Raw genomic sequence first — 13,039 nt, 5'->3', positions numbered from 1 at the left:
AACATGGAAAGAAGCAAAGTCCCATCCGGGTTAACGCCATTACGGTGGGTCCTGATTGTTGCCATTGAGCAGTATAAAGGCTTCGAGGAGATGACAGACCTGACAATGACGGCCAACCTCGAAGTGGACCGGGGGAATGACAGAGGTTGGACGTGGATCGATGTTTAACGGCCTGACAAGGAGACTCGTGGTCCAAGTGGGGAGAACGCTGCTAAAGCTCGCCCGAAACCACAAGGGACATAGAATGGTGCGGAAGGTGACGCTTGAAAGCCGGCCATACTGGTTCATCGATGCCCAAGGCGGAGTAATGAGATAAGCCAATCCTTATATCCGTCAAGAGCCATGCCCGGCTGATGAGAACGATGTCCCGTTCAACGAAGTAGATCACAGTCCGAGCCGGGAATATAAAAGAATACAAAGGCCAGAGATTGGGGGTCGTCACAAGGTAGACTGCCTTCACTATGGTTCCGAGGAAGCACCCTCTTCCAAGGGTGGTCGCTTTTCGAGAATCCCATCGACGATTCCAAACTCCAAGGCTTCTTGAGCTGCAAAACAGCGTGTCAACGAAAGGGGGATCCATAGAAAGGGGAAAGAGAATTACCAGTCATATAGTAGTCCCGTTCCAAGGCGGTCTCTGGAGACAGCGTTAATTCAAAAGGCGTATACGAGTCAGAAGTTCTTATAGGACTCACCGAAACGTTTAAGCCCAGCGGCCTCGGTTTCACCCTCCTTTGCACAATGCCGCTGATAAATGCCGGTCAACAGCTGCCTTATCCGCAGGATTTCCTTAGCATGGATTGCGATATCCGTGGCCTGGCCAGAAGCACCACCGGAGGGTTCTGCGGGGAGAGATGTTGCCCAAACAGGACTGCAAACGGATAGATTCAGACTCACGATGGATCATGATACTAGCGTTTGGAAGGCAATGTCTTCTCCCTTTGGCACCGGCAGCCAACAGCAAGGAGCCCATAGAAGCCGCGAGACCGAGGCCGTATGTGTGTATGGGCGCGGATACATACTATAAAGCGGTTAGCCTCACAGGCTCGAGTCTCGATGTGTTCCACAGCCGTTTACCTGCATCTAGAGAAGCCATTAGACCGCAAAGAACTTCACTCTGAAGCCGCTGGACCACTCACTGTGTCATAAATGGCAAGTCCAGCCGTCACACTTCCACCCGGAGAATTGATGTACAGGTGTATTGGTTTTGTCGAATCTTCCGCTTCCAAGAACAGCAACTGAGCGACTACTAGTGTTGAATCTGTGTCTCGGATCTGTGCTATTAGAACTCTAAATTGAATTCGAAAACTCGGGAATACTCACTGGGCCATGCAACATGATTACTCTTTCTCGGAGTAGCCTCGAGAAAATGTCGTATGACCGCTCTCCTCTCCCCTACAAGTGTATTCTTTAGCCAGACTTCGGCCAATCAGTGTAAACCGACGAACCGTCTGTTCAATAACCATTGGCACGAGGTTGGACTGGGTCGGTTCTGACCATGATTGAAGTAATTGCGACGGTGGTATCCGAGCCAACGGGTGAAAGTTTCTGACTCGAGTGGCATTTGCGAGGGGCCTTATCGATGACCTCCAGAGTCTTGTAGCAAGCATCGTGAATGAACAACGTCGTAAAGAGAGAAGAAGCCTCCACTGTGGCCGTTGTCGGAAGGCCAAGGAGACGTGGGCGAAACGCGTCAACACAGCCAAACAAGTCTTGAGAACCGTGACGGCCATGTCTTTGCTTTTCGTTCAACGACACTCGGTCGCCCAGCTGCGACGTTCTCGGGCCTCACCATACGACAGCAGGGACAATAGGCGACAATGTCGAGGTTTGGCTATACGCAGCGCTCCAAGGAGGCGCCGATGGACTATGAGTGGACGAACAGGTCCCCAGTCAAACCCGCTTGGTCGAGCCACAGCGAAGACCCTAGCACGCCCAAAAAACGTATGCTTTTTTCATATCAGACGTGTACTCGAACTTAACCGCTCGTAATAGGACCGTTTGAACAAGTGAATCCCGCGACACCAGGGACAGGCGTACCAGCGACACCTACATTTGGCCGAAACCAGAACGTGCCTTTCTTATTCAATCCTACGCCGGTCCCACAAACTCCTTCAGGCTACCCTTGGGCTCCACCACCTCAATTCTCTCCTACAAAGGCATTTCCTCAACCTGAGATTCACGATGTCGACATGAATGAGGCCAGTCCTGCGAAGGACGAAAAGGAGAACGACCCGAAGGAAACAGAGGAGAAACGACCTGTCGCACCTGGTGCATTACGACGCGTTTATAATCGACGTACGCGTTCAACTGCGCGGTCTAGAGCGAGGAATAGGAGCGATAGTCACGATGATTCGGGTGTTGGATCGGCGAGTGAAGAAGATGACGAAGAAGAGGATGACCGCAGACTGGCTATTCGTCCAAAGTCTACCTCTAATCATTACACATTGAACTTGCCTGCACAACCATCTCCGCCATCTGATTTGCCATATGTCCTTCTCGGGTATGCTCCCTCAATTCACACTCGCCGTCCCTGACGCTAATGTCCAATTTGGCTCAGCTATACCCAATTCTTCTTCAACCTTTCACTGATCTTGATGTTCCTATACCTCGCGGTCCAGTTCATCTTGACCGTTCAGAGGGATGTTGAAAAGCGGGTGACTGAATACTCACAAGGTGTGCTTCCTGCCTTTTCACGTCACATTGCGTTCGCTTCACTGACATGTTACAGACATCGTACAGGAAATCGCGATGTGCGCCACCCGTTACACCGATAACGGATGCGCAACCACCCGGGCACCCGACTTGCTGCACAAATGTGCAGAGTATGAGGCCTGCATGAACCGGGATCCTACCACTCTAGGGCGAGCGAGGATTAGCGCCGAGCTGATCGCAGAAGTGATCAATAGCTTTGTCGAACCAATCAGCTGGAAGACCCTGGTCAGTGGTTCACGCTCGATAAGCATGCCTATCACTTACGATCGTTTACTCTGTATCCCCAGGCATTCACTCTGACCTCATTGGCCTTCATGACCCTATTCATTAACACTCTTCTTACATTCTATCGAACACGAACCCAACCAAACGCCGCACCCGCGCAACCAACAGCCTCATTTCCTGCTATGCATAGCGGCCCTTATCCTTCTCACCCCTTCGGCGGCTTCCTATCTCCAGCACCGACACCTAATTGGAGCCGCTTCAAGACTGGCACTCCAGAAGAGATGGAGTCTCCAACCAGACGGCGAAAGCTCGAGGGAGGAGCTTCGGCCAAAATTAAATGACTCTCTTGATGCTAATGATCACGATCCTACCTACTAGACTCATGTATTCGCAATGCCTCTGGAAATCTCACCATTGCATCTCTTCGGACGCATGTTTTGGGCCCGTCGCTTTCGAACTTTCCTTTTCATCCAATCACACTGGATGCCTGCGGGTTGGTTAATAGTTACCACTGTTGTGCGTCCACACCTTCCTTCGTTCACCCAGCATCTGTCGTCATTGCTGATGCACACCCCAGATGGATCGGTTATCTTTGGTTATTAGTTGGACTCTGCCTGCAGTTGAGGGGCAGATGCTGTTCGAAGTTCTTCTGTGAAGGAGCCAGATTGGTGTCATCGATCAACGGACCCTTCCGACGTTATCCCACTGTCCGTCAGCGGTCCTTCCTTTTCTCTCGCAACGGGCCTACATAAGCCAACTCAAAACGACCCCTCGGCGGTACAAGGGTTCACTACTTCCCAAAGTGGTGATAATCATGGCAATTCTTTCGAAGCCCTAGATTCGCCATGCGGACATAACGGCCCAGGAGATTGGGGGACGACTCCTCGCAGCGTCCTTCTCTCCACCAATGTATATATGTAAGTGGATACGAGCGGCGGGAATCCCCGCTCGGTACATGGCTCTGCAAGGGAAATGAGAATGCGGTACAGGTCCAGGGGACTCACAGAGCTTCCCTTTTATCGGAGAACCGACCCTTTCGGGAAAACAAGGACGTTCTATGAACGAATGAATGAAGATCACTCTATTGGCTGGGAAACTCTAGGCCAGAAGAGAACCTTCACGCGGAGGCTTTTTGGTGCCCTTGGGATAATATGGGTGAGGGAGCCCGGTAAAAAAAGAGAAAAACGTGCAGACTGCGGTAAGGTTAAATTGACACTAGCCCCGCCATGTAACTGGATCAACAGCACATTTAGAGACCTTTCCGTTAATGTCTGCGCTGCCACAGTGCCACTCCAAGGTACGTCCATTAGCGCCATGACACGTTTTATGACAGGGGACAGGTATTGACAACGTGCGGCTAAGCTTTAGGTGCATTGGTTATATGTATCTTGGTCTGTCGTGGTGTCCAAAATTGACAGTGGCAACCGGCTCGAACTTTAGGGAGAAAACGAGGCACCCTAGGAAGGGCTGAATGGTACTTATGTCAGTCTTCCCGGAGGCTATTTCCACTTGCATAAATGTTTGATTACTTCGTGGGCTGCCCAGAGTTACCCTGTTGGCGTTTTGACTTCACACCGGCGACCGCTCTACACCACTCCTTCCCAACTCCATTCGGTGAGTATCGAGTGACGTTTGGTTCTTGTCATCATGAAGGAGATAACTATTTATACAACGACAGCACCTACACGTCCGGGGTGTGCAACTAAGATCAGGTGGGTGTTGAATTATGTTAACGCTGGCCTTTTCGAGTTACCGCGCGGGGCGGCAATAATCATGATGGCTTCCGAATCCGAATTGCCACCACCGAGCTCACAAGGTGGCCGTGCCCAGAACATCTCGGAAAAGGTTATATATACTTCTCTGGCCTTTAAACCCTTGAGGAAAGAGAACCCTGTCTTGATCAAGGTTAGCGACTATAGGAGGGATGATCAGCAGCTCAGGATCAGAACCTTCCTATTCACCATCGGAAGTGGACTTCGTGGTCCTCTGAAAGACCTTGTCGTTACCTTCTGCAGGGTTACGCGATGGCGATGGACCGTGGTGCGAGTCCCCGCTCTCGGAAGAAGAGGAGTGGGTTTTGTATTGTTCACGCCATACATATCTGATTTGTATGTCAGAAGGTGCCCTCGATGGTTGACAGCGCTTACCACAGGCCGAGTAATAGCCTTTTCGTCCCTTGTCCGTCGGATTCTCGTCTTGCGGGTTTGAGCGGCTCCTAAACCAATTCATGGCAGGTCTGGGCAACTGGGCGTTTTTGGTGGAACTATGTCCCGTGACAAGCCCTCCCAAGACCTTTGACGGAGGAACTGGTAACAACATGATGACGCCGCCGAGGCGGGTTATACTTGATGAGAGACCCACGAGCCACGCACCGACCATGAAAAAGTGAGGGGTTGAGGAAGAGGAGCCTCCTAAAAAGGTTCCTGGAACGCAAGTGTGGGGCTGAATGAATGCGAGTTTAAACCTTTTCTCCGCGTGCTCTACCCGACTCTTCAGAAAAGGGAACAACACCGTCATCACAGGCCCTTGCATCCCTGAACAACATTATCATACCCAATTTACCGACAAAACGATCTAGATCGAAGAAGACCTGAGCGCGCGCGCATGTCGCCAATACCGCGTTTTTGTATTGATTGAGTGGATGACATGTTCAGGTTTCGAATTCCACTCCTTGTTAAGGGAACTGTCAAGCGAAGTGTATTCAAGGGCCTATTGTGGTCATCATCTCGAAAGGGTCTTTTCGGACCATCGCTCCATACCCCGGTGGACCGTGGCTTGACGATATCGCGTGTACATAAGGTAACCTTGGGGAACGATCAGAAAAAGGGGCGCAAGGGAGGGTTGATCCATATCCAGATGCCATACACGCCGTTGCATCCGTTTTGAATTTTCCGGGAGTACAGTGATCGCAGCCGCGGTCCACAATTGTCTTAGCCCTTAGGCTGCCTTAGGGGGGCCAGCGGTATGCACTTACAACGGCTGTGCATTCGGGAGGGATGATGCGGGTGCATGGTAGGTCACCGGAGATCGATTGGCTTGTATCCGCGATGATCAGTGTCCCGGACTGGGGAGTCACGCCAGCCCCTGTGTCGATGGTAGCTCCGTTGCTCCTCGTCGAAGCAAGTCAAAAGGGAATTGCCTTATGCTCGGATCGTTTTCAAGCCGAAGGGTCACAAGGTACGTCCAAACCCAGGGGGGAATCTATTCTTAACCCTGGAATGAAATCTCCGAATACACTATCAGCCACTACAAACCTTGTATTGAATGGCGTCTTCCGTCTATGTAGTCGACCCACATACCACCTACAGCCCACTCGTTACCAGTGCCCACAAACCACCTCAGAAATCCAAAGCAAAAGTATAACCAAAAATAAAATTCCCATAAATCTAGCATACCAAAAAAGCAAAGAAGCCCCCCGAGTGATAGCAGCGATTAGAGTGTACGATTGGAAAGCGATTGGGTTGGAAAGAAGGCGAAAGGGTGCCCCATCCACAGCGACGGAGGAAAGTTAACCTCATTTCTTACTACTACTCGCCGACCCCCCTCCTGCTGCAGCCGCTGCGGCTCTTTCCTCCTCCTTTCGCTAAAAGTTGATAATATCAAGCGTCAAAGATAGACCGGAAATGGATCGAGTGAATAAGGAAAAGGTCTTCGATACACAGGTGGTGGGTGAGATGATCCATACCTTCTGCTTGGCTCTTAGAGCCTCCGCATCACTGTGGATGTTTAGAGTGCGAGTATAAATGGACGAGGGATTCCGATGGGCAGAGAGAAGCCATGAAGCGGGTAAACCGATAGGATCGTAGGTTTGCAGACGTAGGTTATGCAGAAGGGGAATGGTGGGTCGCCGAAGAAGGGAGAAGCGAGTCACGCAAAGATCGGGTTATTCCATGGTTGAGCGACGACCGAGATGCAAAGCCAGAGTAAACGTATACGGGCGTCCGATAGCAAAGATAGACGCAGAACCCAAGATGGAGGATTCATCAGCTGTTCTGCTCTGTGGCTGTCAAGTGCTATCAGGTAAGGGACTTACGCCTCTTTGCGCTTTGCCAGACTGGTGTTGCTCTCCTTTGGCTTTTTCGCATTAGCAGCTGCCCTCTTTTGGGCCCTCAGACGGTCCATTTCACGTTGGTTTCCCCCTAAATCCCAGTGGCGTCATTAAGAGCAAAAAGGACCCCCCGAAAGCGAGTGAACGGTCATTCGACAGTTTTAAAGGACAAGTGCACGTTATGGAGAGGGTGAAAGGGCGGCCATTGGGACAATAAGGACGGACAACGTTAGTGGCCACGTTCCGTATTTGTTCTGAATTAAAGGAACTGGGACGTACTCGTCATTGTGATTGTAGGTTAGTTACGAGTGTTGTGCTAGGATAGGCGTTTGTTTGAGCGCAAGCAATAGAGAAACGGGAATGCACTGTTTCCGCCGTTGGTCTTGGTCAAGTACCGAGCGTCGTCGTCGAGCTTTGGTCGTCGTTTGCGGGCAACGATCAGCCCTGGAACATTCCATGTGGCTGTGCCCTAATTCATTCGGAGCCATTCGGAGTCCGAAATAGCCTCGCCTGCTCGTTCCTCTGACAAAGGCTCCATTTGGGCGGTGGGCACGCTAATCACCGCATCCAATCCTCCGAGCTTGGTGACAATGGAATCTAGATCATCACAACTGAAGGGGTTTCAAATGAATTCATACTGCTGCCTGGGTGGAACCCCTTTCCACCAGGACGTCCTGATGGTTTCCGTACGTACTCGAGTTCCACTTCGCTCCAGACGGTCCTTGTCTGATCACCGGAGTGCGGTCTAACGTTTATTTTAGGGGTGGGACTAAACCGAAAGACGTGGACTTCATTACTGTGCGGCCTGGTTGATATACATAGCATTGTCCAGAGTGAGGTCAGGGTTAGCGGGATCAGTCGATCGTTTGGTGCGGTGTGGATGGAGAGATGGATGAATTCATGAGCGGTTGAACGAAGCAAGCGAATTCGATGTCAAAGGACGCAGAAGGGGACTGATGTCCTAAATCGGGGCATCATATCGAAGTTCGGGACAGAATGGTCCCAGCAACGCAATCGAGATCCACCCCTTCCCAGCGCTTAACTTTGCCCGACACGTCGTCTTGTGTGTCCACACCCCCTTTTGTCATGGGAAATGACGAATTCAAAACCCAAATGATTCTGGGTACTTTTTGCAACGACATGTGGCGGTGGGGATATTCCGAGGTTTTCTCAGGAGGTCGTTTCAGCGACCAAGCCTCCGTTTTGGAGAGCCTGCGAGAGAAGGTCGGCGTTGTGAATTTTTCGAAGATGCTAAGCCCTCGAGAAGGCCGTTGGTTAAATTGCGCGTGGTGGACCGCCTAAAGAGCGTGGCACATGTAATCGGTAGTGTGCCGATATCGACTGTAACGGTAGCTTAAGCGATCAAGGTTGTATGGCAGCCGCGCTGGCCTGTCCACCAGCGAGACAGCGATTGACTGAGGAAGTCCACAAGCCGTTGGATAAGGACCAAGCTAGCTAAACGGAGAGCGCCCGTGTCCAGTCTCAATCATCGCAATACGAGATAGCGCATACCCCTCAGTCAAGCTCTTTTGATGATCATCAAGGATTGCAAAGAGATAATCGTCTTCCATTTCTTCACTTGCGCTACACCCTTCTGATTTAGCAACCCCGTGTCCAGGCAATAAGTACGTGTGTCTCTCAGCAGGGAGCTCGTTGTCAACAGGAGCCGATACGGGGGAAATAGGCAATGGGAGCTTCTTGGACTTGCCTCATCCCCCTCTCAGCGGGATTCATTCCTCCTTTTGAAGGGGGCCTGCACTCGGACCGGCCAAGTCGTGATTGCACATGTGTTTGGGAGAGCTCACCCCACATTACACACCCAGACATACAGATCGCCCCAGGACATCCACAGCGGAGATAAGTTTGGTTTAACCGGAGTTTCAACCTATGGTTGAGCATTTTCAACCCCCGGCTGTACGGCCAAATTTTAAGCCGGGGTCATCCCTATTTGCAACCCCTGTCTATAGTTCCACATTTTGCCCTCAATACATCGTCCTTTTGCCCTCGGGTTCACCGTCCAAACCAAAAATCCCACAGAAACACATCCAAGCCTTCGCCTTTGATGTCGGCATCGGTTCGTGCGTTGAATCCTGAACGTGAGTATCTGTGACGTCACGCGAAGCTCGGCGCTCACACTCGTTGAATCCAGACTGGACAATCACCACCAGCAGCGACGGTTCCACAGTGTATACCTGTAAAGTATGCCCTAATTATACCACTCCCCATATCCGTCACAGCACTGCCCATGAGCGCTCGCAAGGCCACCAAAAGGCTGTCCAACACGCCGAACTTGAGCAGACTGAAGGAGTCACAGACTTCTCACAGAACCCCTTCCCATCCGGCGGCGACGAGCTAGTTACCGACGATGTCCTGCGAAACATCGTCAGCGCATTGCATGGAAATGTTGTCGACAACCCTCCTCTCCCACCCTACCCTCCCAACCATCCGTCGCTGCGAGGTATTCAACTCGAGCACGACGCCCATTGGGACAGATCACCTGCCACTGGTATCAACTACGGAATCCACCAGGAACACACTCAAATCGAGTCGGAACACCTTCAACAGCTTGTCACGGAGACCACCAAGACAATAATGGACCTATTGGATTCCGACTTGAGTGACTTTGAGTGGGCGGAGAGGACTGATTCCGATGAGGACAGTTCCGAGAGTGATTCGGATGAATCTGGTAAGTACCTTCTTCCGTCCTTTTACCGATTACCTTTCTAAAGGACTTGTCAGACAATTTCCTGTATGGATATGACGAAGGCGAAGAAGGTGAACCAGACGGACCTCGAAAGCGTGCTAGAGGGCACAGGAGCGATCCGGCTACAGCGCGGTCGTGGTTTCCGTGGCAAGACAAGTTGGTACGTCCTCGCTGACCTCATTGCTCGATGTTCCTGCTCATATTTCCGATTTAGACCTGCTCCCTCGATCTCCTAATGCACCTGCCACGGTCCGTCTTCTCCCAACGGCAACTGGAGTTGTTTTTATGGCTCCTGCGGGTCAATGGAGTCGACGATGTACCTTCGGTGAAAGCAATGAAACGGATTAATGAATCCCTGCAAGACCTTTGTGGTATCGACTCAAAACCGTACCAAGGGGCGATGGGCAATCGGTTCTATGTCAACAATTTGTCCAAGATCTTAGCTCAGGTGCGCATCTCCCAAGTTTCATTTCTTTCTTCCACCTGTCTGAATGTGATACCCAGGAAATGGCAAACCCCCTTGTTCGTCCTCATCTTCAGTTCTACCCAGAGGATTGCGGAAAGCGAGTCTCCGAAGCTGTCCACGGTGCTCGGTGGCTTCATGAGCTCTCCCACGAAGACTCGACTCCCATGATTCGACGCGGTACCACAGACTACTTCATCCACGAGCCAGCGATGATCGTCGATGGATCATGCTGCATTCCTTTCCGCTGGTTCCGTCGGAAGGGCAAGTTCGTTGCCCAAGCATGGAGGATGGAAACACTTACCGACGAAAACGGACGCGAGGGATGCAGCTCCTAACGAGGACCATTCAACCTATCACCTACCACCAGCCCCATCGCGTCCTTGGTAAATAGTAGCTGATCTGCTAATCACCCGCACACGGTACTGGTAGTTGTACCTTCATGCCCTCATAATTATTTTGCTTGTTTTTGTGAATCTATTCTTCTACTCTATGCCATCTTAGTCTACCCAATGCTCCTGTATACTTCTTAAAACATCGTAGATTAAATCTCATATTTTGTTATCTTCATTGAAAAAAAGAACGACAACTCTTTTCTGCATATAGTACACAAAGCTCGAGGTGCATTTGGGAAATGAATAGGGGCGAGTTTCACGATCACGTGTCGCGGAGTTTCAACCAACAATTTGAACCAACATTTTTGCCGCGCCTCTCTCTGTTGACAACCATCGCCATCGCTCGTCGACGCTCCCCTGCACGGTGAGCAGACCATTGCCCGACACTGGGTTCTGCATCTCAATGCCATGTTGCCTCGGCTTCGGCTAGGCATCAGAATTGAGCGACAACCCAGTTGAAGGCAGGCTCTACTCACCAATTTTTGCTTGCTCCCATCTGCCCCTGCTCTCTGAATCTGTGCAAGCGTTCTGACATGTTCACCTAGTGTTTGGAAGTCGTGAGTACCTTTCCTGCTTTTAACTCGTGTTTTCCTTTCTCTGTCGCTGCTCGGTGCTGCACCAAGGGTGTGGTTACTCAGCACGCCGGGCTATGCAGTGCGCCGTAAATGTTATGATCCTTCAGTGATGTTTATCATTTATGCTAATTGACTTTGTCCAGGACCATCTCCTGACTCCAGCTCGTCGTTCTAGGGTCAACCGGACGGACGTTCGCCAGACCGCAGGTTTTCGATGGACGTCCTTTCTGCCTCACCATTCGCCGCAACTCTCTGCGTTTATCGCAGCATCACTGGCGGTGAATTCGAAAGCGGGTAGTTACCGGAAGCTTGGTACGTTTGCTGGCACCTTTTTCGACCGTTGTGCTCATTTCGGGCCCTCAGGTGTGCGTCGATATGTTGGCAATGGGATTTCTGGTATATGGTTGGTCCTTTGGCATTCACGTGTTCTGCTTGTCCTGACTTTCGCTTTGCCAGATGCCTTTTCGCCGCTGTCGTGACTCGTCCTCCCTCCCCGTCTTGTGAGTAGTTTCCTTTCACCCCCATGGCAATGACGGTTGCTGATGGCTGCCCTCACAGCTGCCATTGATCATGAGGATGGAGATAGTTGCGCTATGGAGCATAGGTACGCCGGTCCATTTCATACTTTTATTCATCAGGCTCATTTGTTCCTGCCCTTCAAGGAGTCGCTCGAACGCTCACGCAATCTTTCCACAAGTCCCATCTCGGTACCATAGTCGGGGTCCGCAGTGTTGTATTAGATAGTTTCAATATAATTGTTATTATTTAAAGAAGCGAATCGATGAGGGGAAGGCCCTAAGGAGGCAGGGAAGAACCGGAAACCTGAGGAAGTAGCACGAAAACGAACGAACCGACGTGGAGCTGGGGTGGAAACTCAGGATAACTTAGGCACTCCCTGAGGTCAACCCTGGGCTATACTCTGTCGGTATAACCCAGGGTTAGGAGTGCCTAAGTTCAGTTGGGTTTAACCCGCGATGAAACCTGGGACGGTCACATGGGGTTTAACCCTAGGCTGTCCTCCGGGTCCGGATGTGTATCCTTCGCTTCCGTAACCTTTAGCAAGGGTCACCCCCTTGTTCGCGTCCTTCTCCCAGGGATTGCTTCGAGTTCTACCGTTAATCTCGCGAGCTCCTTGTATACCGCAGCAAGTCTATAGCATCGCGCCCATAGACACGTTTATAATCCTTATCATGATTCGAATGAATGGAGTGGTAGCGTAACAACCTTGAATGGAGGACAAGTTCCGTAAAGTTCGAAGTTCGAATAGAACCGACATATGATTTAGAGCACCTGATGTATTCTGTGGCGGAGGTAAAGAAGTTTGTTGGATTGTTGGATGCTTACTGGTACGTACAGCGGTGTGGCTATGAAATGTCATAGGTGTATGTCAGGTTCCTATAAAGGGATGTAGGAGGCCGCACTAGTGACGGGGGAGTGTACAGGAAGCGTCAGGGTTGTAAGGAAATCACGGTGGATTATGTATACAAACGGGGAAGAGCTGATTTGTTGTGAGGAGGGGGGAAGATCTTGGCGGGGAGGTGGCGGTTCCGTAGTTTGATAAGAATTGGGTTGTGGCAGGTGCCTGATGGGAGAGGACAGATGCATCAAGCGATTCCAGAAGAAAATCGGAGCTGGAAATGGCCACGCGAGGAACCAGTTGATTCGTCTAAGCAGCACGGAAACAATCCAAATGCGGCATGACATCAACTCCCCCGATCGAATCTGGCACCTGCCGATCGCTGATCGTGCGAGGAGCCGGGGCCCTGACCGCAATATAAGTACACACTCGCCCAACAATCGATGCCCCTCTCTTTCCACAAAGTTCCCTTCCCCCAGGACGTGCTCCCCCGCCGTCCGCCACAATGGCTTCCCGCCACTCCCGCGACGTTCGCATGCACGACCCGCCCCACCACCTCA

General features: G+C 51.2%; 3 protein-coding genes across 3 annotated transcripts; 2 read left to right on the top strand and 1 right to left on the bottom strand.

Moving 5' to 3' along the window:
• Window positions 1-459: 459 nt before the first annotated feature.
• On the bottom strand, window positions 460-1,607 carry CC1G_08641 (ATP-dependent Clp protease proteolytic subunit; the record flags this gene model as incomplete). Its single annotated transcript, XM_001828443.2, has 8 exons — window positions 460-545; window positions 602-634; window positions 693-839; window positions 895-1,018; window positions 1,075-1,080; window positions 1,137-1,271; window positions 1,321-1,392; window positions 1,446-1,607. The coding sequence occupies 8 exons, from the start codon at window positions 1,605-1,607 to the stop codon at window positions 460-462; spliced, it is 765 nt and encodes a 254-aa protein (XP_001828495.2).
• Window positions 1,608-1,859: 252 nt separating this feature from the next.
• Window positions 1,860-3,278, top strand: CC1G_08640 (nuclear membrane protein; the record flags this gene model as incomplete). Its single annotated transcript, XM_001828442.2, has 5 exons — window positions 1,860-1,941; window positions 1,993-2,500; window positions 2,558-2,673; window positions 2,729-2,937; window positions 3,000-3,278. 5 exons carry the CDS (start codon window positions 1,860-1,862, stop codon window positions 3,276-3,278), a joined length of 1,194 nt encoding a protein of 397 aa, XP_001828494.2.
• A 5,769-nt stretch (window positions 3,279-9,047) lies between these two features.
• CC1G_08638 (hypothetical protein) lies at window positions 9,048-10,490 on the top strand (the record flags this gene model as incomplete). The annotated part of the gene is made up of 5 exons (XM_001828440.1): window positions 9,048-9,081; window positions 9,135-9,671; window positions 9,725-9,849; window positions 9,904-10,137; window positions 10,194-10,490. 5 exons carry the CDS (start codon window positions 9,048-9,050, stop codon window positions 10,488-10,490), a joined length of 1,227 nt encoding a protein of 408 aa, XP_001828492.1.
• Between the last annotated feature and the right edge of the window lie 2,549 nt (window positions 10,491-13,039).

This window comes from Coprinopsis cinerea (assembly GCF_000182895.1).
Source record: "Coprinopsis cinerea okayama7#130 chromosome 1 map unlocalized cont3.1, whole genome shotgun sequence".
NCBI lineage: Eukaryota > Fungi > Basidiomycota > Agaricomycetes > Agaricales > Psathyrellaceae > Coprinopsis > Coprinopsis cinerea.
Note: the sequence above shows the minus strand (reverse complement) of the source record. Positions and strands in the feature narration are given on the sequence as shown.